The 27,798-nt window shown below is 60.2% G+C and overlaps 1 protein-coding gene and 1 long non-coding RNA gene across 2 annotated transcripts; one reads left to right on the forward strand and one right to left on the reverse strand.

Annotated features, from left to right (window-relative positions):
• Positions 1-4,518: 4,518 nt before the first annotated feature.
• On the reverse strand, positions 4,519-8,643 carry PROCA1 (protein interacting with cyclin A1). The gene is made up of 4 exons (XM_073316002.1): positions 8,379-8,643; positions 6,331-6,463; positions 5,378-5,512; positions 4,519-5,290 (listed from the first exon to the last, which is right to left on the reverse strand). Exons 1-4 carry the CDS (start codon positions 8,641-8,643, stop codon positions 4,597-4,599), a joined length of 1,227 nt encoding a protein of 408 aa, XP_073172103.1. The 3' UTR covers positions 4,519-4,596.
• Positions 8,644-23,119: 14,476 nt separating this feature from the next.
• LOC140899586 (uncharacterized) lies at positions 23,120-26,081 on the forward strand. The gene is made up of 3 exons (XR_012155388.1): positions 23,120-23,302; positions 24,207-24,670; positions 25,907-26,081. It is a non-coding gene; the product is annotated as an uncharacterized LOC140899586 (long non-coding RNA).
• Positions 26,082-27,798: the final 1,717 nt, after the last annotated feature.

Raw genomic sequence — 27,798 nt, forward strand, 5'->3', positions numbered from 1 at the left:
CCTCGTCTTGTGTTGCCCGAGTTGCCTGGTGGGCTGATGCTGAAGAATATTTTGTGTTGAATGTGTTGTGTGGGGTTCTCAGCCCAGCGTATCAGGGCGACACCCCTGGCACTGCCCTCCCCTCTGTCCTAGCAGGAGCCAGGCAGGAGGCTGACGGAACGCAGGTACTGTCTGTCCTGGGTCAGAAGCAGCCCTGCCAGAGCTGAGGGCTCTGTTCAATACACTTCCCTGTATTTCGCCACCTGCCTTCTCCAGGAGGATTTTGCCTGGAAGCAGGATTTTTGTTGCTCTTGATCTGTTAACATCACAACCCGCTCCTTGAAGTCCCAGAGGGCTCTGCCCTCAGCTGGGAAAGGAGCAGACAGCTTAGGAAACAAAGGTCCTGTTGCGTGCAAATGCCCTTAAATAGCAAGAGATGCAGGAGACAAGAAGGTGAAGCTGTTCTCCCAAGGAGTGCAGGACCTGGTTTCCCTACAGCATATCCCCTTTGCTCCCCAGGGTGCTGGCCTGGCTGCATCCCTCTCCTTACCGTGCAGGCGGGCTCTGCTCGGGGGTAGATTAACAAGCATACTAACCTTACGCTGTTTGTTTATTTTGTTCAGTTCTGTATGACAGGAATTTGACTGTGGAGTAGCTTCCTGTGAAGGAACCTGCCAGAGAGCCATTGCGCTTCGTCTGGCCGCTCCTTCTGGCTGTCTTTGGTTTTAGTTTTTTCCCTTTCCATCAATAAAATTCTACTTTTGGGATGTCGATTGTACCCAGCGTTCTCCCTGCCTACTGCACTAACGCGCTCCGCTCTGTAAGCCACCTCCTGCCCTGCTCTGGGGATGCCAGGTTGTCATGGAGTGTGGGGGAGTCAGGGCCCTGCACCCCTCTTCCTGGGATTCACCGTGACACTCCGTCAGCCAGTAAACTGGAAGGTTTATTGGACAACAGGAACACAGTCTAAAACGGAACTTGTGGGTACAACCAGGACCCCTCAGTCAAGTCCTTCTGGGGGGCAGGGAGCTTGACCCCAGCCTTGGGGTTCCCTGCTTTCCACCACCTAGCACAAAACTGCAGGCTCTCTCCTCTAGCCTTTGTCCAGTTTCCCTGGCAAAGATGTCACCTGGCCCCACCCCCTTCCTGGCTCAGATTCCAGGCTCATCCCTTGCTCTCCCCTCCCCAATGCAGACAGTCCCCGTAGAACTAGACGCCAACCCCGCTCCCTCCTGCGTCACACAAGTGTAGCTGCCCCGTCTCTGTTCTACCAGCACTTGTGTGGCTCTAATGATGGCATGGCCTGTAAACGCTCAAGGGGGCACGTCCCTGAGCTACAGGCCCTGGCAAAACATGCAGCAGGTTATGAGAAGTGTTAGCCGCTGCTGTAGAGAGCCTGCGTTTCCTCCCTTTACGCTGCTGGGCCCTCTTGCTGCTTCGGGCTGGGGCGTTCCGGTTCCGCAGCATGCATGTTGCAGCCCGGATAACGATAACGCTCCTGCACCAACCTCTGCTCGGGCGGGGTGGGTTTGGTCTGATCTCCACGGGGGAGATTGGGAAGATGTGTACGAGCTGCTGCTAGTAGGAAATGGGAGCCTGCGTTTCCCATTTGTATCCCAGGCCCTCCTGCAAGTCGCAATCCCCTCCCACACCCTGCCTCCTTCCCCAGAGGAGGCCGCAGCCTTCTACGCTACATCGCTCCCGCTTGCACCCAGGACATCGCTTGAAAGACTCTGCCTAGCAACGCTTGGCTGAGCTCGGAGGCACTGCACTGTGGTTTTAAATGTCTCTCTCCGGCTAGCGCTCTGCCCCCTTGCACGCCCATGGCCGCTCGGTAGGAGTGCAAAGCTTTGGAAAGGCCGTTCCCAGGGTTAGGCTCGCTCTGAGCTGCACTGCTGTGGCTGAGTGACAAGCAGCACGCTTGGCTCTGTGCGGGGCCCATGGTAAGTAGGCTGCTCGCTTGTGATGTGTCTGGGTTCTCATGATCCTTTGTCCAAGGGCGGGGGAATGGCCCATCCTCTCCGGAGCAGGGGCTGGTCTCTTACGGTATTTGAAGAGTCCTGCAGGATGCGGTGGCAGGTTTAAATCAGTATCTCCCCAAAAGTCTGAAACTAAACGCTCCTGTGCTTTTTGCTTTAGCATTGCATGCTCTGAGTGGCTGGGTAACGCTGAGAGGCCTCCCTGCATGGACAGGCACACGGCCCTCCCCCAGCACCTCGTACCTGGGCCCTATGGCTGACACTGAGATAAGGATCATCTTGCCAAATGCTGGTTTTAAATGAAGGCTTTTTTAGTCTCCTGAGAGACTTGGCTAGAATGGCTTGCCTGGCTCCAGGGTGGAGCTCACTGAAAACAGGGCTTCTCCCATGCATTGGTGGATCTGTTTTCCAGCATGATCTTTGCATCTCTCGCTCAGTGCAGAATGAGAGTGGGAGCAGGGCTTTCCTGAGCTGTGTAACTGGGGCAAACCTCTGCCTTATGCCTTCTTAGGTATTCATACACGTTTCATCCAAGTGCTTGGCTAGTGCCTGCAAGACCTTGAGCCCATTGGGGAGCTCCTTGAGGCACATCCTCCACCCCCTTGATCTCCCAGTGGCTGCAGCAAAGCAGCCGAAGTCCACACAGTGAGAGACCTTGACTCTTAGAGCCGCAGGCCACACAGACAGATGGGCGCCCTGCCTCGAGGACACCACAGAATTGCAGGGTGCGTGGGCATGATGTTAATGTTCACAAGTGACCCTCCAGCTGCTACCACCTGTAGGTACAGCACAGGCTGGGCTCTGGCCTGGGTTCCCGGCCCATAGGCGCTGGTTTGGCATGTAGCTTTATGCAGGGCACTGACCTGTTCAGTCAAATGGAGTTAGTACCTGCCTGCGGGCCAGAGGGTTCGTGTGTAAAACTCAGCACCCCCCATTGCTATCACTGGAGCAGGGCAGAGAATTATTGTTATAAACCCCCAAGCTCTGTAAGTGGCTTGAGAACTGCTACAGCAGCAACCCCATCCCAGCTAAGCAAGAAGCTGCAGTTGGTTAATGAATGCCCCAAATCAAGGTACTGACCAGCCGTGCTAAGGCGGGGTCAGGGCAGGGAACCGCCTGCCCTGCCCTTAACTCAGTGCGGGAAATCTGCATGCCCATCCTCCCACTGCCATTCCTGCCCTGCCAGCTTGCAGGGAAAACAGCTCCGTGCCTGAGCTGAGCGTTGAGAAATGAAACCGCGTTAATGGTGAGGAGTAACTCAGCCTAGTTCTTTAATAACCTGCGCCCCTCTCATGGTCCAACACTTGGACCAAACAGGATACTTTCTCAAAGCCCAAGGCGCTGTCTGCCTGGCCTAGGCCAAACAAGCACCCAGTTCACAGAAACACACACAACTTGCTTTTCTTTTAAGTGCTGCCCTGGGAGGGTCAGGTGCTGGGCTGGCCTCCGAGCTGACCAAGGGCTGGGAGCCTGAAGAATTTTCCCCTTCTGCTCTGCCCAGTTCTCTGGCATCTGCTCTCACAGGGTCCCATTGTGCTGCTGTTTCCCCTCCAAACACTGGGACGCAACCAGGGTTGTTTCTTTGTGGGTGTGCAGGAAGAGCAGCCCCCGTCACCGTGCTCCAGGCCCTGGAACCAGCAAATCTCTGGGAGTCTAACTTTAAAAGGCACCCAAGCAGGGGGTGTTGGCGCTAAGGGGGGTATATGCTGTGCCAGCAGTGGCTGGGTGGGTGTTTACTTCCTAGGGGGCAGTTAGCATGAGCCCCAAAACTTCAGTAAAGCAAAAAAGGACCAGGGCCAAAGTATCTCTTGGGAACCCCTGATGCAATTACCCATTTTGGGGAGCAGGGGAAATACAGGAGCTGAGGTGGGATCAGGAAAGCAACAGCTGAAGAAGAACCACTAGCTCTGCACACTAGTGCAGTGATCACACGCGTGCTCTCCCTCGCCTGTTTCTACCCCTCCCCAGGGACTTTCATCTTGCCTAGACCCTTCAGGGCAGGGACTGTGCCTTTCGCTGCATGGCCAGAGGGGTGCTGCCACGGTGACTGCCGGTCTGCTCCGCTGGTGGAACAGGCAGGCTTTGCCGCCCCGCAGCTGCACGAGCAGGGGTTTCTGGTCCGTGCCCTCCGCTCTGTAGCAGGCAGGGCTCTCCCCATTCGGCTATGCTAAGCCCAGCTCTCTTGTTCTTTTGGCTCCGTGCTGGATTAGATCTGGAGTCTTTCCTGTTCCTTGTCCCGCTTTACAAATGTACGAAACTGCATTGTCACCTCTTTCCTGGACAAACATTTCAACGGCGCTGGTGACGCAGCAGCCAAGTCACAGAGGACTCCCTGCAGCAGGAGCCGCCCTGCACGGACACCCTGCCAGCAGCAGGAGCTCCATCTCATCGGCCCTGCACGGACACCCTGCCAGCAGCAGGAGCTCCATCTCATCGGCCCTGCACGGACACCCTGCCAGCAGCAGGAGCTCCATCTCATCGGCCCTGCACGGACACCCTGCCAGCAGCAGGGTCTGGGCTGGACGGGTTAGGTATAGAACACTAGCATGGTACCATCTGCTGCATTGAGCTAATTTATTACACTGGCAAGCTGCTCTCTTGGGGACGAGGGGAAGGGCAGCCTTGGCTGCAGTGAGTCTCAGACAGGCCTGGGCAGAGACTCCGCTTTCTTTCTCAGGCGCTTCCTTCCATTTCTTTCCCGCCTCCTCTTCCTCCTGCTAGCAGCTGGGAACGTGGGCTGGAGAGTAGGTAAAGGCCTTGTTTTCCACTGCCCCCAGTCACTGTTTTCAGCCTGCGCTGTCCCGTGTGGAGTCAGGGTCTCCTCCCGGATGGGGGCATCGTTCAGGATGGCATTGAATGCATCCTCCTTCCCCCCAGAGTCCAGCAGCTTGTTTCCCAGCTCCCCCAGCCCCAGATGCTTAGGGAGGAGGGAGGCAGCATCTGCAGTGGGGGTGGGGAGCCCCAGCACCTCAATTTTGGAATGGACTTTCTTCTTTTTCAGCCCTTTTCCTTTCATGGTTTTCCTCCCTCTCTTCTTCCCTTTCCCCTTCCGCTGGTTCTTGGTGGGGCTCTCTGGCTTGGGCCCAGTGGGCGCAGACTTCTGGGAGCTGTCCATAGCCCGTGTGACAACCTGGCCTGGGGGTGGGTGCTTTGTCGGAGGAGGGGCCCATCTGCCCGTGCTCTCTCTAGGTGGGGGAGTGCTGGGCTGGGGCGCTGGGCTGGAGGGAGCCCTGTCTGAGCCGGCTGCCACTTGGTCTATCAGTTCCCCACCAAACTCATAGAGCACCGGCGCCCGGGGGACCGCAATGGCCACGGTGTTGTACTTCTTGCACCTTGAGAGAAGTGGGACGAGAAGCAGAGTGAGGGGGGTGCAGCGGGAGGGGCGTGGGAGCACCCCAGGCTCCCTGGTCAGGACTTACCAGATGTACAGATAGGGCTCCACGCACTGTTCTCTGTAGGTGAACTCAAAGCAGGGCACCTGGATCACGTTGAAGAACGCCTGGCCCACCACGCGGGAGGCAGTGTCATTCACCTGCCTCAGGCAGCCTTTCAACCTGCAAGGGCAACGCAGAGCCTCAGGCAGGGTAAGAAAGGGGCACGGGGCCTCTCCTGCCAGGCTGATCTGGGCGCTGGCCGGGGCAGCGGGGGAGGAGCTGTCACGGGACTTCACCGGCTCTTGTTCCTCACCCCCTGCAGCAGCCTGTCTCTCGGAGCAAGCGCTGCGGTGGGGAGAGCTGTCCAGTGTCTCCAGCACAAGGCCTCAGGGCAGCGGGACTGGTTTGGGAGAACTGTGGCATGCAGGTTTCTAAACAGGAGCCAGCCAACAGGCCCGGTGACGGGGCCTGTAGCTGCTGCCAGTGGGCAGCATTGTACTCCGTGCCAGTTAACTAACCCTACCCGTCTCTGGGGCCTTCCGTCAGCGGGTAAGCTGTTCCTATGCCTAAGGCCTGTGCCCTGGGTGCTGTGATCAGGTCGACCAAACCCCCGGGGCAGACGCAGTGAGGGGGGCGGGTGAATTCTTCCATCCACCGAGTGACCTCCTCTGGGAGAGATGGCTGAACCACGTGGACTGGAGAAAACCCTCCCACGTGTGTGGACCCACCCAGAGGCTGGGTCTTGGCCCAGGTTACAAAGAAAGCCAGTAGCCTCAGCCTGCCCTGCAGCAGCCTGTTCTCCAGCGCCCGCTCGGCTCTGCTCCCGGCAGGGGGGAGAAGTCGGGAAATTCCAACCCCCTGCCGCTGCCCAAGCTGTCACTACTTTGTGTTCAACAGCCGGGGCAGCGTATCCCCCCGGCCCGACGGCATCCCCTGGCCGTCGGCCATGGCTGGCTCCCCCGTGCAGCCCCGGCAGCGGGCCGGGCCGGGCCCCGCACCGCAGGTCGCAGGTGCAGTGGCTGATGGTATGCCAGCGGAGGTTCCGGTAGCCGTACTGGTACGTGAAGGGGTGGATGACGTGCTGACAGTGGTCGTGCTCCCGGCAGCACTTGTCGGTCTCCCGGTGTTCTCCTGGGGGGACGAGGGAGAGAACACCTCAGCCCCCAGCGCCGCACAAGAGCGGCACGCCGGAGCGGGCCCCAGCGTGAACGCCCGAGGGCTGCCAGCTCTGCGGCCGGCAGGCCTGAGGCAACAGGCTCCGGGGCTCTTGGCACACGTGGGGCCCTGCCTCCCGGCTGCTGCTAGTCTGCCAAGGCTGCCTTCCAGACTCGCTGACAGCCCTGCCCCTCCCGCTCCTCCTCGCTCCCCTCAACCACCCTGCACCCAGCCTGTGCACACCCCCAAAGCCCCCCACGACCCCAACCCCACGACCCCAACCCCACGCCACCCCCAAAACCCCGTCCGCCTCCCACATGTCCCCCAACCCCCCCACCTCCCACGGACACCCCCAAAACCCCGTCCGCCTCCCACATGTCCCCCAACCCCCCCACCTCCCACGGACACCCCCAAAACCCCGTCCGCCTCCCACATGTCCCCCAACCCCCCCCACCTCCCACGGACACCCCCAAAACCCCGTCCGCCTCCCACATGTCCCCCACCTCCCACGGACACCCCCAAAACCCCGTCCGCCTCCCACATGCCCCCCAAACCCCCCACCTCCCACGGACACCCCCAAAACCCCATCCGCCTCCCACATGTCCCCCACCTCCCACGGACACCCCCAAAACCCCGTCCGCCTCCCACATGTCCCCCAAACCCCCCCACCTCCCATGGACACCCCGAAAACCTCATCCGCCTCCCACATGCCCTCCAAACCCCCCCACCTCCCACAGACACCCCCAAAACCCCATCCGCCTCCCACATGTCCCCCACCTCCCACGGACACCCCCAAAACCCCACATGTCCCCCAACCCCCCCACCTCCCACGGACACCCCCAAAACCCCATCCGCCTCCCACATGCCCCCCAAACCTCTCAGACATGCCCCCAACCCCCACACCTCCCATGGACACCCCCAAAACCCCATCTGCCTCCCACATGCCCCCAAACCCCCCCCACCTCCCACGGACACCCCCAAAACCCCATCTGCCTCCCACATGCCACCCAAAACCCCCACACATGCCACGGACACCCCCAAAACCTCCCCACACACTCCCAAAGGCCCCACCCCAAAAACCCACATGCACACCCCCAACTACCCCCCCCACACAACCCCCTCACACAGACACCCCAAAACCCCCACACACCCAATGCCCCACACCTCCCATGGACACCCCCAAAGACCCCACCCCCTCCTGCATGCATCCCCAACAACCCCCACGTGCACCCCCAACCCATCCAACAACCCCCAACAGACACTCATAAACCCCCCCTGCACACCGCAATGACCCCACCCCCCCATCTCCTCCACACACACCCCAACGACCCCCGCTCACACCCAAACACACCCCCCCACACACCAACCTCTGCAAACGCCCCCACTTGCCCCCTCACACTCACACACAGGGTTCACCTGCCCCCCCCCGCGGGGTGTGTTGAGTGATCAGTCACTGAGCACTCCGACCCCCCCGCCCCGCGTCTCCCGCCCCCGTCCACACTCGGACTGGGCGGGGTAGGGGGCTGCGGTTTGCCGCTCCTCGCATAGATCTGCTGTGGGGGGGGCCCGGCTCCAGCGCCCCGGGTGGTCCCGGGGGGGGGGGTCCCGACCCGGCTCCAGGGCCCCGGGCAAGGCGGGGCGGGGGGGGGGGGGTCCCGACCCGGCTCCAGGGCCCCGGGCAAGGCGGGGGGGGGGGGGTCCCGACCCGGCTCCAGGGCCCCGGGCAAGGCGGGGGGGGGGGTCCCGACCCGGCTCCAGGGCCCCGGGCAAGGCGGGGGGGGGGGGGGGGTCCCGACCCGGCTCCAGGGCCCCGGGCAAGGCGGGGGGGGGGGGGGGTCCCGACCCGGCTCCAGGGCCCCGGGCAAGGCGGGGGGGGGGTCCCGGCCCTCACCCAGCTGCTCGAAGCTGTCGGCGTTGCTGCCGGCCCCGCACCAGAGGGTGCCCGGGTAAGTGAAGCCCCGCTTGGCCCGTCTGCGGGCGGCGCCTCCCGCCGGCTCCGGCCGCCCCCGGCCGGGCGCCCACGTGGCGCCCAGCGGCTGCCGCCCGCCCGAGCCCGGGGAGCCGGCGGGGGCGCAGGCGGGGCCGGGCTGCCCGGGGCTCTCGGCCCCCCGAGCCGCCGCCAGCAGACACAGGAGCCGCAGCGCCACGGCCCGCATGGCCCGGCCGCCTTCAGCACCGCGGGGCCAGACAGCGCCTCTCCGCCGCCTTATCAACCGCCCGGGACCGCCCCTTCCCTGCCCCTTCGCCGCCCTCCTGCCCCGGGACCGCCCCTTCCCTGCCCCTTCGCCGCCCTCCTGCCCCGGGACCGCCCCTTCCCTGCCCCTTCGCCGCCCTCCTGCCCCGGGACCGCCCCTTCCCTGCCCCTTCGCCGCCCTCCTGCCCCGGGACCGCCCCTTCCCTGCCCCTTCCCTCCCCCCCACTCCCCCTCCTGACCCCTCTTCCCCCCCGACCGCCCCTTCCCTCTGTCCCCCCGCTACTCCCTCACCCTCCTCATCTACCCCCAGACCCCCTCCCCACTGCAACTCCCTCTCTGCCCTTCCCCCTCCCCATATACTGCCCCACGAGCCCCCTGCCCCCTCCCCAACCCTTCTACCCTGCTCGCATCCCCTCCCCCATCTCCTCTCCCCACGCCCATTCCCCATCTCTCTCTCCTCCCCTTCCCCCCCCTTTGTTCCCCATCTCTCTCTCCTCCCCTTCCCCCCCTTTGTTCCCCCTCTCTCCTCTGTCTAGGGAGTCCCCAGTTGATCTCACCCCAGATGGCAGGGTGGGGAGGGGAGTCCAGGGACCCTTCTGAGGCATGAGGCAGCCATGGACAGAGAGGGGATGCGGGGGGGGGGGCATTTATTTGCACTAGGTGTTCCCAAAGATCGGGTGGGATGCTGGGCTTTAACCCCGCAAGGAGGGCAGACGGGGCCTGTCTTCACTTGGGGTGGGGGTAGAAAGACACCTGCTCCCAGTGCAGGCCCAGAGCATGCTGGGGGGGTGGGGAGGAGACAAACCCAGTCCAGGGCTGCAGGTTGGTCAGGTTTCCCTAGGAATGTCCCTTTTCTGAGCTAGCTGAAAGGTGCCCGGGCCCTGGGATCATGCCACATGCCCTGGTGTTTGGTGCCCCAGAGGTGGCAGCCCTCGCCCAGACCCAGGGCTGTCAGGCAGGGCAAGCTGGGCCTCCCTCTGGAGCCCGAATCTGTAACGACAGCCATGACGCCTCTGTGAGCATCTGCAGCCCCCCATCCCCAGCTAGCTGAACTCATTCAACTCTCACATTGCTCTCAGCTGAGCCGCCGTCCCTCCGGCACCAAGGATGCAGCCACCTCTGGGGTGAAGGTGGGAGCCACCACCCAGCACAATGTGTGTGGGGAGGGAGAGGTTTGGCCAAGGGCATCAGGAAAAGCCCCTTGAGTTCTCGGTACCAGCAAAGCAAGGCTCACAGAGGAACCGGCACGATGCTGGATGTATCTGATGGGTCTGAAGGGTTGGGACAACCGTGCCAGGGGGTGAAAGGGGCTGTCAGCCCTGGGGCTCAGACCCCCAAGCCACTGCTCTGTGGCAGCCTGGCACCGCACCACACTGCTGGGCTCTGCCCTGGTGCTGACGGGTCTGTTCTCGCAGGAGCTCGGGTTGTGCCACGAGAACAATGAGCTCGTCCTGCCCCTCGGGGGCTCTGGGGGCTCTGCAAGGGGCTACAAGGGCTGCTGGGTGAGGGGAGAGGGAGCAGACCCTGCCTGGCTGATGCCTGAAGAGCATCTTCTGGGAGCTGTGTGCATCCCATTGCTGGCCTTTGATGGGAGCCCTGGGGAACACAGGGGTTTCCAGAGGCCCCCTCCAGCTGTGAGACTGTAGACCAGCCTGTGCTGAGCCCAGCCACTTGGTTGGGACCAGGATTCCACATGGGTGGGTGAATCTCTCCCGTCCTCAGCCCTGGGGGCAGCTGGCCCTGCTCTCTGTGCGCAGCCGGGAATGGCTCCATGGCCTCTGGGACCAAGACCGGCTCTTCCTGGTCTCAGCCAACCTGCCCCAATACCCTCCGCGTGGGTTTGGCTCAAGCAAGAGACCCAGTCGCGTGAGGTGCCAAGCACCCCGTCAGCAGGCGGCTCAGACCCTCCCAGGCCAGGCTCTGTTCAGCTGTATTCCCAGGCCTCAGCCTGGCAAAGAAAGGGTTAGCGCTTAATCTGCCTTCTTCCCTTCCCAGGCCTCTGACCGAGAGTTACCCCCAAGCCCCCTCTCCTGAATTCACGGCTTCCAAGGGGCGGGCTGAGCCTGGTTGCCTGGCAGCCTGCAATGGGGTGATGTTGCAGGGCCCATAGGACTCAGGCTCCTTTCAGATTTTGCCTCCCCCTGAACACGCCATCGGCTCTTTCATGTTCCTGTGCCCGGAACAGGGCCCTTTGTGATGCAGCAGCCAGGCCAGTGCAGGGGGAGTCACCCGCTCTCACACCACAGGCCACGGGAATTCATGCCAAGAACACCTCTTTCTTTGAGCATATTAATAAAAGTTGCATTAAGGAGCCTAGAGACCGGGGCTGGATTATGGAAAAGCCACACGATCTGCTGGGGCCTTTAACATGGGGCTGGCAGCCCCTGTGCCGTGGGCTCCCGCTGGCTGGGCTGCCACCTGAACCTCCCAAGGCAACGCACCCTGTTCTCACACAGGCCAGGCGCTGCACCCACCCTGCCCGGCTATGGGCTGCAGGAGTTTTCTGGCCTGGCAGCCTCCGGGGGCCCCAAAGGTACCCGGGGGTTGATGGCGTGGCTCAGGGCTACCTCCCATTCCCGTGATGCAGCTGGCAGAGGCCACAGGCTCCGGCATGCAGCGCTTGGCCTTGCGCTGAGCAGCCCTGCTTGTGCACGAGCAGCACACTGGGGCCTAGCGTACTCGGGAGGAATTCGGTTCTGGCTTTGGCCCAGGAGTGTCAGGCCTTGGGCTTTCAGCAAGTTCCTGCTGCCACCCTGCAGCGGGCAAGCCGACAGCCCCCTGGCCTTTGGATGGTACTGGGGAAGGGGCAGGTGAGCTGGGGGGTTCCCCTCTAAAATCTCTGGCCATGAATTGCAGCCTGACACTGCCCCCCATGTGCCCCATTTATGAACCCTGCCTGCCAGGCAGTGTATGTAACCTCTGGGCAGCTCCTTCACACCGGCCTGGAGGATGGGGAGGGATTACAGCCCTGGCACTGCCTCTGTCTCGTGTCTTTCCTCTGGCTGTGAAGCCTGGGCACAGCCTGACCCTGGCAGCCAAGGAGGTGAGATTGGTGGCACCACATGGCAGGCAATAGGGGACCATGGGACTGCAGGGAATTTAAAGGGGAAATGGTGCCAGATTCAGGGCTGCTCTCTGTAACCCATGGCCCAGGTAGTGGTGTGACGAAGTGGGACTGTTCTTAATGTTTCCTCTGAATAGTGTGGGGGGTGCCTTAGTTTCCCCTATACAGTTCTTAAGTATCTAGGTGGTGGGGTAAGGGTGTATGATCCTTGCAGAGCCCTAGAGGGCAGGTGTGTGCAGGGGTCTGGACACAGAGAATGGCCAACACTCTGTTTCCTGGCCACTGATGGCCTGGGTCCTTCCCCCCTGCAAGGTGAGAGCTAAAGGGTTGGAGAACAAAGGAATCAGGTGACCTCCTGGCCCCGGAAAGGGACAAAGCCGAGAGGAGGAGGGGCTGGAGATTGTTTCAGTTTGGGGCTGGCTGGAGACATGGACATGGAGTGAAGTACAGATGTGGTTGTCTGGCTCACGGTTGTCTGGCTCACTGTCCCCCAAAATGGACCCAGCGGACGGGTCCTGTTCTCTGCACCTGCAAGCTCTGTTTTAGACCATGTTCCTGTCATCTTGTTGAGGACACTGGGGCATGGCCACTAGGTAACTCGAGGGGATGGAAGACCACGAGTGTCGATGAAGCCCCCTCACACTAGGCCCAGGTGTCCTTGGCCCCCCCTCTCGCCTGGAGGCACTCGCAGCAGCTCTGCGTACTAGGCCCAAGTGTCCTTGCCCCCCCCCCCCCCCCCGCCTGGAGGCACACACAGCAGTTATGCTGAGAATCTGCAACAATATGTTGCAGAGTCAGACTGCCTGAAACTAAGCAAGGCCACACAGGGCAGATATGGAAGAACAATGCTGAATAAAGCAGCTTTATGTATAGTTTAATAAATGATACAGAGAACCAGGGAACTAGCTGGGAACTGGATTGGCTGGCTATATGGATACTTGGGGCAGCTTGCTATTGGATAAGTATGCTGGGAAAAAGGATGTATACAAGCCTGTGTAACTTCCTGCTCTGTGTACAGGATCTGAGATTCAAATCTCCCTGTACCTATTTGAAGCTTCAAATAAACTTTTCTGCTTCTCCACCCCGTTGTGATTATTGGGTGTAGCACACCGAGTAACGAACCACTCAAGCTGTTGTTCAGCCTCTCGGCACTGGGTGCCGGCAACAATCTAATAAACCTTCTGTTTTAGTGGCTGGCTGAGAGTCACGTCTGACTGCAGAGTTGGGGGGCAGGACCCTCTGCTTCCCCAGGACCCCGCCTTGCAGACTAGCTGTGGGAAGCGCAAGGAGGGGCAGAGAGGATGCTGAATGCTCCGAGGTCAGACCCAGGAAGGTGGAAGCTGTGTGAGCTGTGTGTCCTGCAGACAGTCTGCTCGCAGAAAGGCGACTACCCCAGAGTCCTGCCTGGCTTAGTAGGGAGCAGTTCCAGAGCATCGTCTGGGAACTCCGTGACAACTGGTGGGAGCGGTGGGATGTACTGCACCCCGTGGATGGCGCTTCCTGCAGTAAGTGACTGGGGAGCAGTAAAACGAAGGGGGATTGACGGAGACCAGGCGTGCTGAAGATTCAGAGAGAGACGGTTTCAGGGGCGGTTAACCCCTGGGAGTATGTGACCAGAGAGAAGGACTTTTGCAGTAACAGGGTTCCCCTGGGGATTGTAGCGAGCGGTCCCAGGGGCGGAGGAGTCTGCAGCTCGACCCTGGCAAAGAGGTGGTGACCTTGAGAAGGGCTGGCACACTTGGGGTTCTCCCTGGAAACCGTGGGGAGCTGAGAGCACACAGGCCGGTGAGTCCACAACAACTTGGGAAGAGCGGAGTGATGGCCTGTCACTGTCTCCTTAAGAAGGACATCGGAACCCTGTGCAGGAAGAGGGGGTTGCGCATTGGAAAGTTCACCAAAGCAGAGTTCATCATGCAGCTGGAGGAGGATGACCGCTCTAAGGAGCAGATTCCTGACCCCAAATGAGGCTATAGCAGGATCTGGGAGCAGCTTGAGTGGTAGCCAGGCACCCCCCAAGACTCCTGTCCCCGACCAGATGAGGATCGTCAGGATTGGGTTCCCCATCGGGAGATTGGAGATGGACGGGATTGGAGCTGAGTCAGAGAGAGCAAGAGGACTGGGAGAGACAGCGAGAGCCCGAGAAAGAGCTGCAGAAGCAGCAGCAGCATGAACTGGCGGTGGGGGAGCGGAGAGGCCTAGGGGACCCCCCAGGGGTGAGTGGGGATAGACCCCGGGGGGCCAGTTCTGCAGGGAACCTCGAGACTAAATTGCTGCCCCTGATTAAGGGGGTGGGGGGGATGTGGATGCCACCTCACTGCCTTTGAGCAGGCTGGCGATTTGAACCAGGGGGACCCTGCGGAAAAGCCCCAGTGTCTAGCTCCCTTGCTGGGTCCCAAGGCCATAGACTCCGTCAGCCAGATGGGTGGGGAGGTGGACAGGCTCCCACTCCTGGTCCCAGCCTATATGTCTGCGTGGAGTTTCCTGGGGCCAGGCCCCTCGGACCTCCAGTGGGAGCAGAAGGTGATGATCAATGGGGAGACATTTCTGGGGTGGCGAGATCCTGGGAGAGAGAAAACTGTTGTCAGGCCCTGGGTGGTGCAGCCTCAGATGCTGTGGGGCTGTGTGAGCTGGGTGAAGGTCCCAGGGATGAAGCCCCTCGCCCTACCTATGGCCCGGATCCCTGTGCAGACCCAGGAGGGGTGGGGCTAGCTGGTTGTTGGGGTTCTCCAGGACACCAGCTGTGAGACCCTGTTGTGGGGTGACTGTGTCTCTTTGGGACAGGATCCAGGCCCTGCTCCTGTAACTGCCGAGGGTTTGAATTTGAATCCAGGGAACCAATCAGTGGAGAGGGAAATGGTCAGTGAAAATGCAGATGACCTGGCTGGCAGCGGGGAGGAGCTGTTAGTCTCAGGCTACCTGCCTGCCTGTAACCAGCCCTTGGGGCTGGGTGGGACAGAGAGATGCTCCCCACCCCCTTGCACACCGGAGAGGGGGCTCAGGCCGGCTCTGACGCAGTGAGGAAAGCAGCGAGCTCGCTGCCTACCCCCACTGGGACAGCAAGGGCAGCGCTGAGCACAGTGGGAGCTGAGACCCCAGCTGAGTGGGGGGAGACACAGGCAGGGCAGGGGATCTGTGGGGAGCGGCAAGGTGCTTGGTAAGGAAAGTCTGGATGAGCCCAGGCAGCCTTATGAGCTGATGGCTGTGTCTAGTCAGCAGGGTGGGAAGGCGAGGAGAGTGGAAGATGAGTGTCCCTGGGTGGAGAATTGGGACAGGGAAGGAAACGTGCCTGTGTCTGTCAGGGGTATTGACTTGCCTATGGAGGGAGCTACCCTGATCTCCAAGCAGTTGTCTGTGACCCGCCTTGTGTGCTGGGACCAGGGGAATGAGATCCCAAGCTGTGTGTCTGGGAAAGGAGAAAGTGCGTCCGGCTCTTCTTTGTCTGTGGAGCAGACAGAAGGGGCCTTTCAGCCTGTGATGGTTGAGGGTCGTGCAGTTGTTTCAGAGCTGGTTCTTGATTCAGCTAAAGCCCAGGAAGGGAATGGTCCTAAGTTTGTGTCTGCTCGGGAGAATGGCCCTGTAACTAGGTCGCATCCAGTTAGTGTCTATGTAAAATCCCCGAGACCAGACAATTCTGGTGCTTGTATTTTGCCTGTTGCTAGTGTGTTGTTGGGAAAGGGTGGAGCAACTCTGTCTGATCAGGGTGAGATCCTAGCCAGGGCACAAGGAGAGCATGAAGGTGTGTGATTGTGTTACCTACTGAGGGTGTGGAAACCTGTAGCAAGAAGGAAAAGATTCCTGAACTTGTGTGTGGCAAAGGGAAGGAGAATGCTTCTGACCTTTTATCTAGAGAGTCTGTAAGTTTGCCTGAAAGGGGATGGTGTAGGAATCTGCCGGATGGGCCAGAGGTAATTCTGGATGTAAGGGAGACCCAGAAAGAGTCTGTTGTTGTTCAGGAAAGTGTTCCTCTAGAGCAAGCCCTCGTTAAAGAGGGTAAGAGCAGAATTTCTGTGAGGAGTGAATTGTTGCATAGAAAAGCCCCTGGAGAAAGGAATCCTCATAGTCGTCTTTGCAAGCAGTTTACTGCAACTGAAGGGTGTGAAAGTGATTTAATCCAGAAAGTTTCAGTTCCTAACAGCCAGAAATTTTCTGTTGTGAATGGATCCACTGACTTTCCTGTTGAAGGATCCAGTGTGGATAGCTTTGAGAAGGTCTCAGATGGAGTGAAAGCTGTTAAGAAAGTTAAACAGTCCTATAACCAAGTGGCTGTGTTTGGCCAGCTAGTTGGGGAGACAAAGTTGTTGAGAAAGGGATGTCTCCATGCTGATTCTGTAAGTGAACAGTATGTGGCCCAGGTCAAGACGGGGGCTCTTAACCAAGAGAGCCTGAATTGCAGGCCTCCAGACTGGAGCACAGGGAGAAGACCCGATCCCAGTTTGACCCCCAGGAGTTTTGGAGTGGCAAAAGGGCACGGCTGCATAAACCTTCCCACATGCGGCCTGCGAGTGCTATCGACCACCCCCGACCTAAGGGAGGGTGTGAAACTGGAAGGGCCTGGTGTAACTCCCACCGAGGAATGGGAGAGATGCTGGGGCATCCATGGGAACGTTGGTGGCTTCGAAGTTCCTCAGGTCACCAGCTAAAGTGACCCCTCTCAGTTCAGTCTCGAAGGGGGGAGAGATGTGATGAAGCGGGACTGTTCTTAATGTTTCCTCTGAATATTGTGGGGGTGTCTCAGTTTCCTCTATGCAGTTCTTAAGTATCTAGGGGGTGGGATGGGGGTGTATGATTGTTGCAGAGCCCTAGAGGGCAGGTGTGTGCAGGGGTCTGGACACAGAGAATGGCCCCGACACCCTGTTTCCTGGCAACTGATAGCCTGGCCCTTCCCCCCTGCAAGGTGAGAGCTAAAGGGCTGGAGAACAAAGGAATCAGGTGCCCTCCTGGCCCCGGAAAGGGACAAAGCCCAGAGGAGGAGGGGCTGGCGAGAGTCAGTTTGGGGCTGGCTGGGGACATGGAGTGAAGTGCAGACGTGGTTGTCTGGCTCACTGCCCCCCAAAATGGACTCAGCTGAGGGGTCCTGTTCTCTGCACCTGCAAGCTCTGTGTTAGACCATGTTTCTGTCGTCTAATAAACCTTCTGTTTTACTACCTGGCTGAGAGTCCCGTCTGACTGCGGAGTTGGGGTGCAGGACCCTCTGGCTTCCCCAGGACCCCACCTGGGCGGACTTGCTGGGGGAAGCGCAGGGAGGGGCAGAGGACGCTGAATGCTCCGAGGTCAGACCCAGGAAGGTGGAAGCTGGGTGAGCTGTGTGTCCTGCAGACAGGCTGCTCACAGAAAGGAGACTTCCCCAGAGTCCTGCCTGGCTTCGTAGGGAGCAGTTCCAGAGCATCACCCGGGGACTCCGTGACAAGTGGGGCCCACCTCCCCATTCTTTAGGGTGGGGCTGCACCTGACACGCTGTGGACACTCCCGAAGCGGGATCAGGGCCAGCTGTCACAGCTCAGAGCCTGACTGAGCCCCAAGCCCACTCCCCTGAGGATGTGGGTGTCTGTGAGCTGCCCCAGAGCCAGCGCTCCTATGCCAGCTCCTGCTGTTGGGAGACAGCAGGTTGGGGGGCGGCTCGGTTGCCTCCATGGCCAACAAGCCAGCAGCCCTCGGGCCCACTCCCTCTGCACTGTGACGGGAGCTGGCCTGTGCAGGGCCCCCTGGGCCTGGCTCGAGGTGGGTCCAGGCCCTGCTCAGCGTCCAGGGTGCCAGACTTGGCTGACAGCTCCTGGGAACGGTTGCCAGGGCTCGTTACCCTTCTTTGCTGGCTTCACACACCCCCTGTCAAGGAGCCCACTGACAATTCACAGTCACAACCCGGCTCAGAGCGGAGCTTTGTGTCGCTGGGCCAGGGCCAAGGCCGAGGCTGCCAGAGCTGGGCCACAGAATGTAAAGTGCCCAGGATACCTGTGGAAAGATGCAAGGTCTGTCTGTCCGTCCATCCGTCTCATCCCACCCCCTCCAGCCAGCCTTCCACTGGTCTGTCTGTCTGTCTGTCCCTTCCCACCCGCTCCAGCCAGCTTTTCACTGGTCTGTCTGTCCTTACCCACCCCCTCCAGCCAGCTTTCCACTCGTGTCTGTCAATCCCTTTCCACCCCCCTGCCCCCAGCCAGGCTTCCACTCCTGTCTGTCTGTCTGTCCCTTCCCACCAAATGTGGGGGCACCGGCTGGCCCTGTGTCACGGAGTCCCCGGGCGATGCTCTGGAACTGCTCCCCATGAAGCCAGTCAGGACTCTGGGGCAGTCACCTTTCTGTGAGCAGCCTGTCTGCAGGACACACAGCTCACACAGCTTCCACCTTCCTGGGTCTGGCCTCGGAGCATTCAGCATCCTCTGCCCCTCCGTGTGCTTCCCCCCAGCGAGTCCGCTCAGGCGGGGCTCCTGGGGAAGCCAGAGGGTCCTGCACCCCAACTTCGCAGTCAGACGTGACTCTCAGCCAGCCAGTAAAACAGAAGGTTTATTAGATGACAGGAACATGGTCTAAAACAGAGCTTGCAGGTGCAGAGAACGGGACCCCTCAGCTGGGTCCATTTTGGGGGGCCGTGAGCCAGACAACCACGTCTGCACTTCACTCCATGTCCCAGCCAGCCCCAAACTGAAACTCCCTCCAGCCCCTCCTCCTCTGGGCTTTGTTCCTTTCCCGGGCCAGGTGGTCACCTGATTCCTTTGTTCTCCAACCCTTTAGCTCTCACCTCGCAGGGGGGAAGGGCCCAGGCCATCAGTGGCCAGGAAACAGGGTGTCGGCCATTCTCTGTGTCCAGACCCCTGCACACACCTGCCCTCTAGGGCTCTGCAACGACCATACACCCTTACCCCACCACCTAGATACTTAAGAACTGCATAGGGGAAACTGAGGCACCCCCACACTATTCGGAGGAAACATTAAGAACAGGCCCACTTCGTCACATCAACAGCTCACACAGCTTCCACCTTCCTGGGTCTGGCCTCGGAGCATTCAGCATCCTCTGCCCCTCCGTGTGCTTCCCCCCAGCGAGTCCGCTCAGGCGGGGCTCCTGGGGAAGCCAGAGGGTCCTGCACCCCAACTTCGCAGTCAGACGTGACTCTCAGCCAGCCAGTAAAACAGAAGGTTTATTAGATGACAGGAACATGGTCTAAAACAGAGCTTGCAGGTGCAGAGAACGGGACCCCTCAGCTGGGTCCATTTTGGGGGGCCGTGAGCCAGACAACCACGTCTGCACTTCACTCCATGTCCCAGCCAGCCCCAAACTGAAACTCCCTCCAGCCCCTCCTCCTCTGGGCTTTGTTCCTTTCCCGGGCCAGGTGGTCACCTGATTCCTTTGTTCTCCAACCCTTTAGCTCTCACCTCGCAGGGGGGAAGGGCCCAGGCCATCAGTGGCCAGGAAACAGGGTGTCGGCCATTCTCTGTGTCCAGACCCCTGCACACACCTGCCCTCTAGGGCTCTGCAATGATCATACACCCTTACCCCACCACCTAGATACTTAAGAACTGCATAGGGGAAACTGAGGCACCCCCACACTATTCGGAGGAAACATTAAGAACAGGCCCACTTCGTCACATCTCTCCCCCCTTCGAGATCGAACTGAGCGGGGTCACTTTACCCGGTGACCTGGGGAAGTTCGAAGCCACCAATGTTCCCATGGATGCCCCAGCATCTCTCCCATTCCTTGGTAGGAGTTACACCAGGCCCTTCCAGTTTCACGCCCTCCCTTAGGTCGGGGGTGGTCGATAGCACTAGCAGGCTGCATGTGGGAAGGTTTCTGCAGCCCATGCCCTTTGGCCACCCCAAAACCCCAGGGGGTCAAACTGGGATTGGGTTTTCTCCGAGTGCTCCAGTCTGGAGGGCTGCAATTCGGGCTCTCTTGGTTAAGAGCCCCCATCTTGACCTGGGCCACATACTGTTCACTTACAGAACTAGCATGGAGACATCCCTTTCTCCACAACCTTGTCTCCCAACAAGCTGGCCAAACACAGCCACTTGCTTATAGGACGGTATACCTTTCTTAACAGCTTTCACTTCATCTGAGACCTTCTCAAAGCTATCCACACTGGATCTTTCAACAGGAAAGTCAGTGGATCCATTCACAACAGAAAATTTCTGGCTGTTAGGAACTGAAACTTTCTTGATTAAATCATTTTCACACCCTTCAGTTGCAGTAAACTGCTTGCAAAGACTCCATGAGGATTCCTTTCCGTAGGGCTTCTCTATGCAACAATTCACCCCTCCCAGAAATTCTGCTCTTACCCTCTTTACCTAGGGCTTGCTCTAGGGGAACACTTTCCTGAGCAACAACAGACTCTTTCTGGGTCTCCCTTACATCCAGAATCATTTCTGGCCCATCAGGAGGATTCCTACATAATCCCCTTTGAGGCAAACTTACAGACTTCCTAGATAAAAGGTTAGAAGCCTTCTCCTTCCCTTTGCCACACACAAGTTCAGGAATCTTTTCCTTCTTGCTACAGGTTTCCACACCCTCAGTAGGTAACACAATCACACACCTTCATGCTCTCCTTGTGCCCTGGCTAGGATCTCACCCTGATTAGACAGAGTTGCTCCACCCTTTCCAACAACACACTAGCAACAGGCAAAATACAAGCACCAGAATTGTCTGGTCTCTGGGATTTTACATAGACCCTAACTGGATGTGACCTAGTTACAGGGCCATTCTCCCGAGCAGACAGAAACTTAGGACCCTTCCCTTCCTGGGCTTTAGCTGAGTCCAGAACCAGCTCTGAGACAACTGCACGACCCTCAACCATCACAGGCTGAAAGGCCCCTTCTGTCTGCTCCACAGACCAAGAAGACCCAGACACACTTTCTCCTTTACCAGACACACAGGTTGGGATCTCATTCCCTTTGTCCCAGCACACAAGGCTGGTCACAGACAACTGCTTGGAGATCAGGGTAGCTCCCTCCATAGGCAAGTCAATACCCCTGACAGACAGAGACCCATTTCCTTCACTGTCCCAATTCTCCACCCAGCTAACAGGTAAGGTCCAGGGACTCTCATCTTCCGCTCTCCTCGCCTTCCCACCCTGCTGACTGGACACAGCCATCAGATCACAAGGCTGCCTAGGCTCATCCAAACTTTCCTTACCAAGCACCTTGCCACTCCCCACAGATCCCCTGCCCTGCCTGTGTCTCCCCCCACTCTGCTGGGGTCTCAGCTCCCACTGTGCTCAGCGCTGCCCTGGCTGTCCCAGTGGGGCAGGCCACTGCTTTCCTCAATGCATCAGAGCCAGGGAGAGTCCCCACTCTTGTGTGCAAGGGGGCAGGGAGCATCTCTCTGTCCCACCCAGCCCCAGGGGTCTGGTTACAGGCAGGCAGGTATCCTGAGCCTAGCGGCTCCTCCCTGCTGCCAGCCAGGTCATCTGCATTTTCACTGACCATTTCCCTCTCCGCCGATTGGTTCCCTGGATTCAAATTCAAACCCTTGGCAAAAAGAAAAGGAGTACTTGTGGCACCTTAGAGACTAACCAATTTATTTGAGCATGAGCTTTCGTGAGCTACAGCTCACTTCATCAGATCGGCTAAATGCAGTGCCTTGCATAATGACAGGTTTCAGAGGAACAGCCGTGTTAGTCTGTATTCGCAAAAAGAAAAGGAGTACTTGTGGCACCTTAGAGACTAACCAATTTATTTGAGCATGAGCTTTGAAGTGAGCTGTAGCTCACGAAAGCTCATGCTCAAATAAATTGGTTAGTCTCTAAGGTGCCACAAGTACTCCTTTTCTTTTTGCGAATACAGACTAACACGGCTGTTCCTCTGAAACCCTTGGCAGTTACAGGAACAGGGCCTGGATCCTGTCCCAAAGAGACACAGTCACCCCATAACAGGGTCTCGCAGCTGGTGTCCTGGGGCACCCCAACGACCAGCCAGCCCCACTCCTCCTGGGTCTGCACAGGGATCTGGACCATAGGGAAGGCGAGGGGCTTCGTCCCTGGGACCCTCACACAGCTCACACAGCCCCTCAGCATCTGAGGCTGCACCACCCAGGGTCTGACACCAGTTCTCTCTGTCCCAGGATCTCGCCACCCCAGGAATGTCTCCCCATTGACCATCACCTTCCGCTCCCACTGGGGGTCCGAGGGGCCTGGCCCCAGGAGACTCCACACAGACACATAGGTTGGGGTCAGGAGTGGGAGCGTGTCCACCTCCCCACCCATCTGGCTGATGGAGTCTGTGGCCTTGGGACCCAGCAAGGGAGCTAGACACCGGGGCTTTTCCGTAGGGTCCCCTTGGTTCAAATCGCCAGCCTGCTCAAAGGCAGTGAGGTGGGCATCCACACACCCCCCCCTTAACTAGGGGCAGCAATTTAGTCTCGAGGTTCCCTGCGGAACTGGCCCCCCGGGGTCTATCCCCACTCACCCCGGGGAGGTCCCCTAGGCCTCTCCGCTCCCCCACCGCCAGTTCATGCTGCTGCTGCTTCTGCAGCTCTTTCTCGGGCTCTCGCTGTCTCCCACAGTCCTCTTGCTCCCTCGGACTCAGCTCCAATCCCGTCCGTCTCGATCCCCCGATGGGGAACCCGATCGTGAAGACCCCCGTCTGGACGGGGACAGGAGTCTTGGGGATGCCTGGCTCCCACTCCAGCTGCTCCCAGATCCTGCGATAGCCCCAGTTGGGGTCAGGAATCTGTTCCTTAGAGCGGTCATCCTCCTCCAGCTGCACGATTAACTCTGCTTTGGTGAACTTTCCAACGCTCAACCCTCTCTTTCTGCACAGGGTTACAATGTCCTTCTTAAGGAGACGGTGACAGGCCATCACTCCGCTCCTCCCAAGTTGTTGTGGACTCACAGGCCCGTGTGTTCTCAGCTCCCCACGGTTTCCAGGGAGAACCCCTAGTGTGCCAGCCCTTCTCGAGGTCACCACCTCTTTGCCAGGGTCGAGCTGCAGACTCCTCCGCCCCTTGGACTGCTCACTGCAATCCCCAGGGGAACCCTGTTACTGCAAAAGTCCTTCTCTCTCCCCGGGCCAAGCTGCAGGCTCCTCCGCCCCTGAGACTGCTCACTGCAGTCCCCAGGGGGACCCCATTACTGCACAGTCCTTCTCGCTGGTCACACACTCCCAGGGGTTAACCGCCCCCCGAAACCGCTCCTCTCTGAGCCTTCAGCAGGCCTGGTCCTCGGCAATCCCCCTTCGTGTTACTGCTCCCCAGTCACTTACTGCAGGAAGCGCCATCCACGGGGTGCAGTACATCCCACCGCTGCCACCAGTTGTCACGGAGTCCCCGGGCGATGCTCTGGAACTGCTCCCCATGAAGCCAGTCAGGACTCTGGGGCAGTCACCTTTCTGTGAGCAGCCTGTCTGCAGGACACACAGCTCACACAGCTTCCACCTTCCTGGGTCTGGCCTCGGAGCATTCAGCATCCTCTGCCCCTCCGTGTGCTTCCCCCCAGCGAGTCCGCTCAGGCGGGGCTCCTGGGGAAGCCAGAGGGTCCTGCACCCCAACTTCGCAGTCAGACGTGACTCTCAGCCAGCCAGTAAAACAGAAGGTTTATTAGATGACAGGAACATGGTCTAAAACAGAGCTTGCAGGTGCAGAGAACGGGACCCCTCAGCTGGGTCCATTTTGGGGGGCCGTGAGCCAGACAACCACGTCTGCACTTCACTCCATGTCCCAGCCAGCCCCAAACTGAAACTCCCTCCAGCCCCTCCTCCTCTGGGCTTTGTTCCTTTCCCGGGCCAGGTGGTCACCTGATTCCTTTGTTCTCCAACCCTTTAGCTCTCACCTCGCAGGGGGGAAGGGCCCAGGCCATCAGTGGCCAGGAAACAGGGTGTCGGCCATTCTCTGTGTCCAGACCCCTGCACACACCTGCCCTCTAGGGCTCTGCAATGATCATACACCCTTACCCCACCACCTAGATACTTAAGAACTGCATAGGGGAAACTGAGGCACCCCCACACTATTCAGAGGAAACATTAAGAACAGGCCCACTTCGTCACACCCTGGAGCGAGGTGTACGCTGCACCTTCCAGATGCAGGGCAGCCCCCTGGAGACCCAGCAGCGCCACCCCCGGCGGGGAGAAGAGCACACCACTCCGTCAGGCCCCCACGGCTCTGGAGCCAGAGGCAGGGTCTGGGAGAGGAGCCCCATGCCTGAGCTAGGGGAGGGGCTGAGCGTGTGTATGGGGGCGTGTAATACCTGAGCCAAGGGGCTGCGGGAGCCTGGCCAGGGCCTGACCTCCCTCGGGGCAGTAGTGTCCGCCTGAGAAACTCCAAACGAGCTTGATTTGAAAAGAGTAAAACCAGTAACTTCCCTGGTATCTTGGTGTGAGCCTGCCTGGCAAGTCTTCTTTGATAGTAACGTTTTTTACCAATTAATGTCAGGGGTAAATACTGTGAACTTAGATTTATTTGATCTCATGCCTACATCCCTCACTCACAGGGTTTGTTGGGGGGAAATATGTAATCTGAACTAAAGCTTTGTTTCTTAAAAAGCCCAGCAACAGGCGATGCGCCCTGCAGCCGCCCACCCAGCCCCTGCCCCAAGCACGCCGGTGGCTTGTGCATTTCCATGGCGCTCTCTGGCCATTCTCAGCGGCTCTGTGACCTGGTGGAATGGAACCTCGGCCCTGGCTCATTCCAGGGCACATGGGCCAGGGCCAGGGCCAGTCCCCCTCTGGAGCACTCGGCCCCAGCACTTGCCTCGCAGCCCGGATCCAGGGACGTGCACTCTTGGGGGTTGCTGGCTGGACGAGGATCTGGGCAGCTGGGAACCTATTCCCCTGGCATTGGCTCTCCAGGCACAATCCATGCACACGGTACTGAAGACTGCGGGGCTTATGGGGAGCCCCGTGAGCCAGAAGCCGAGATGTTCAAGCAGCTTCCAGCTGCACAGTCGGGAGCAGGAGTTGCGGCTGATCAGGGACTGTCCCTCCCGGCCGAGGAGGAGATCCTCGCTGGTAAGTCCCCAAGGGGCTTGCTCTCCCTGAGACGCGGCTGTGGGGAACCTGGCCCTTGGGACTCCGCTTCCCTCACAGGCTGGGCAGGGCAGCAGGCAGCAGAGACAGCAAACGGCAGGTGTCACTGGGGGCATGGGCTGGCGAGACCCACCCGCCCAAGGCTCTGTAAGCCAGGGGAAACCCTGCAGTCCCCCCACCCTATCGGGAGGGAGGGGGAGCCTCACTGGGCCACACCCCAGGACAGAACATTTGCGGGCCGGGGGTGGGGTGGGGAGAGGGACGTGCCACCCAATCAGAACTCTCTGCCACGCCCATGGGGGTGGCGTTCACACCTGCTTGGCCCTTGCTCTGCACAGGGGTGGTGCCATCCAAGGCACAGGCAGGGGGACCAGGCCTCTGCTCTCCTGGGGAGGGAGAAATCTGCCACCAAGCCGTTGCTAAGTCCTTGCCTGTGGTACTCCTCCCTGGGGGACAACGTGTGCCCAGGCTGCAGGTCCAGGTGGGGTGGGGGCGGATACTGCAGCTCATACTTCTTAGCATGGGGGGTGCTTTGCAGTGCACTGTGGGGTGTACTTGTGCTGGACTCTTCCCAGAGTTCCCTGGGGGTTCGCCCATGCCTGAGGGAGAGGGGTCCTGCAGTGCGTGGGGACAGTACCCAAGCCGTGCACCCCCCAGCATGGGGGGGTCCTGCAGTGCATGGGGACAGTGCCCGCACCATGTGCCCCCCGGTATGGGGGGGGTCCTGCAGTGCATGGGGACAGTGCCCGCACCATGTGCCCCCCAGTATGGGGGGGTCCTGCAGTGCATGGGGACAGTGCCCGCACCATGTGCCCCCCGGTATGGGGGGGGTCCTGCAGTGCATGGGGACAGTGCCCGCACCATGTGCCCCCCGGTATGGGGGGGGTCCTGCAGTGCATGGGGACAGTGCCCGCACCATGTGCCCCCCGGTATGGGGGGGGTCCTGCAGTGCATGGGGACAGTGCCCGCACCATGTGCCCCCCGGTATGGGGGGGGGTCCTGCAATGCATGGGGACAGTGCCCGCACCATGTGCCCCTGGTATGGGGGGGTCTTGCAGTGCATGGGGACAGTGCCCGCACCATGTGCCCCCCGGTATGGGGGGGTCCTGCAGTGCATGGGGGTGGTGCCCAAGCCATGCGCTCCCTGCCCCATGTTCTGGGCATTGTTTGTGCCCTGCTCCATTAGTGGTTACATTCCTTTAACTCTTCCCTCACCAGGTCCCACCCCATGAGCCCATCGTCGAGCGCCCTGATGAGGACTGTGAGTCAGACGCAGGCCCCAGCGCAGCTCCTGGGGATCCCAGCTTTGCCAGGGGCCCTGCCGAGGCCCTGGTGCTTGGCCCACCTTCCTAGCGACATGTGCCTGGTGGGTGCCGAGGGACTGGCGGGTTCAGAGGGGGAGCTATTAAAAGACAATGTTCTGAGTTCCCTCTCTCCGGCCCAGTTCTGCGAGGTGGGCTGGGCTGTGCATTGTGGGGTAGTGGCAAGGGAAGGGGAGAGGAGGCTGGTTGGAAGCGGGGGCTACACGCTTTTCCTACCCAGGAGTGAAGAGCCATCCCTGTGGGACTCCAGCCCTGTCCACCCCCAGCCTGCTGCTCCAGGGCTCCGGGACCAGCAGGATTAGGGAGCATCTCTGACCTCAGCCCTTCCCGATACTGCCCTAGGCCATGGGGCTGCAAACAGGTGGGGGGCTGGGAGGACAAGGGCCCAGCCCCCAGCCCCATGGATGCATGACAGACATTGCAGTGTTCGCACTGGCCTCTGTGGGGCACTCTGGCAACTAGCCAGCCTGACCCCCAGGGCCTGGCCACTGACCTCCCCGGCCCCGCTGGGCCAGCCCATGGGAGTGCAGCCAGCTCCACCCGAACCCTGGCTGGTCTGAGGGCAGCTCGGCCCCCTTGCCAATCAGCTCCCGTCCCAGGCTCCTCCTGGCACCGCAGCATCACCACCTCTCCTGGCCCCACCAAAGCCCTTGTGGAATGTGCAGGGGCCTGGGAGCCAAAAGCGAGGACAAAGGTCTCAGCCACCAGTCGGCCAGGAACCCCTTGGCCTTTCCCCAGCACAACGCAGCCGTGCTCTGTCCTTCACCCAGGCCCCAGCGCGTCCCCGGGAGAGGCTGGGGCAGATGGGGCCGAGACCCAGAGAGGAGGGTCATGGGGGGGGCAGATGGGGCTGAGACCCAGAGAGGAGGGTCGTGGGGGATGAGGGGAGGAGACTCAGTGGGAAGGGTCGTGGGGGGTAAGTGGGGCTGAGACTCAGTGGGGAGGGTCGTGGGGGACGAGGGGATGAGACTCAGTGGGGAGGGTCGTGGGGGACGAGGGGATGAGACTCAGTGGGGAGGGTCATGGGGGGTAGGTGGGGCTGAGACTCAGTGGGAAGGTCGTGGGGGACGAGGGGATGAGACTCAGTGGGGAGGGTCGTGGGGGACGAGGGAATGAGACTCAGTGGGGAGGGTCGTGGGGGACGAGGGGGACGAGGGGATGAGACTCAGTGGGGAGGGTCGTGGGGGACGAGGGAATGAGACTCAGTGGGAAGGTCGTGGGGGACGAGGGGATGAGACTCAGTGGGGAGGGACGTGGGGGGTAGGTGGGGCTGAGACTCAGTGGGAAGGTCGTGGGGGACGAGGGGATGAGACTCAGTGGGGAGGGTCGTGGGGGACGAGGGGCTGAGACTCAGTGGGGAGGGTCGTGGGGGGTAGGTGGGGCTGAGACTCAGTGGGAAGGTCGTGGGGGACGAGGGGATGAGACTCAGTGGGGAGGGTCTTGGGGGACGAGGGGATGAGACTCAGTGGGGAGGGTCGTGGGGGAAGAGGGAATGAGACTCAGTGGGAAGGTCGTGGGGGAAGAGGGAATGAGACTCAGTGGGGAGGGTCGTGGGGGACGAGGGGATGAGACTCAGTGGGGAGGGTCGTGGGGGGTAGGTGGGGCTGAGACTCAGTGGGGAGGGTCGTGGGGGACGAGGGGCTGAGACTCAGTGGGGAGGGTCGTGGGGGGTAGGTGGGGCTGAGACTCAGTGGGGAGGGTCGTGGGGGAAGAGGGGATGAGACTCAGTGGGGAGGGTCGTGGGGGGTAGGTGGGGCTGAGACTCAGTGGGGAGGGTCGTGGGGGAAG

The sequence above is a fragment of the Lepidochelys kempii genome, chromosome 17 (assembly GCF_965140285.1).
Source record: "Lepidochelys kempii isolate rLepKem1 chromosome 17, rLepKem1.hap1, whole genome shotgun sequence".
In the NCBI taxonomy this organism is placed as follows: Eukaryota; Metazoa; Chordata; order Testudines; family Cheloniidae; genus Lepidochelys; species Lepidochelys kempii.

Excerpts from the sequence above, each read along its gene's own strand:
- PROCA1 (XM_073316002.1), bottom strand. The coding sequence starts at position 8,643 with ATGCGGGCCGTGGCGCTGCGGCTCCTGTGTCTGCTGGCGGCGGCTCGG. Across the intron at positions 5,513-6,330 it reads CACTGCACCTGCGACCTGCG|GTTGAAAGGCTGCCTGAGGC; the intron begins GTGCGGGGCCCG and ends TTGCCCTTGCAG. Across the intron at positions 5,291-5,377 it reads GAGCCCTATCTGTACATCTG|GTGCAAGAAGTACAACACCG; the intron begins GTAAGTCCTGAC and ends ACTTCTCTCAAG.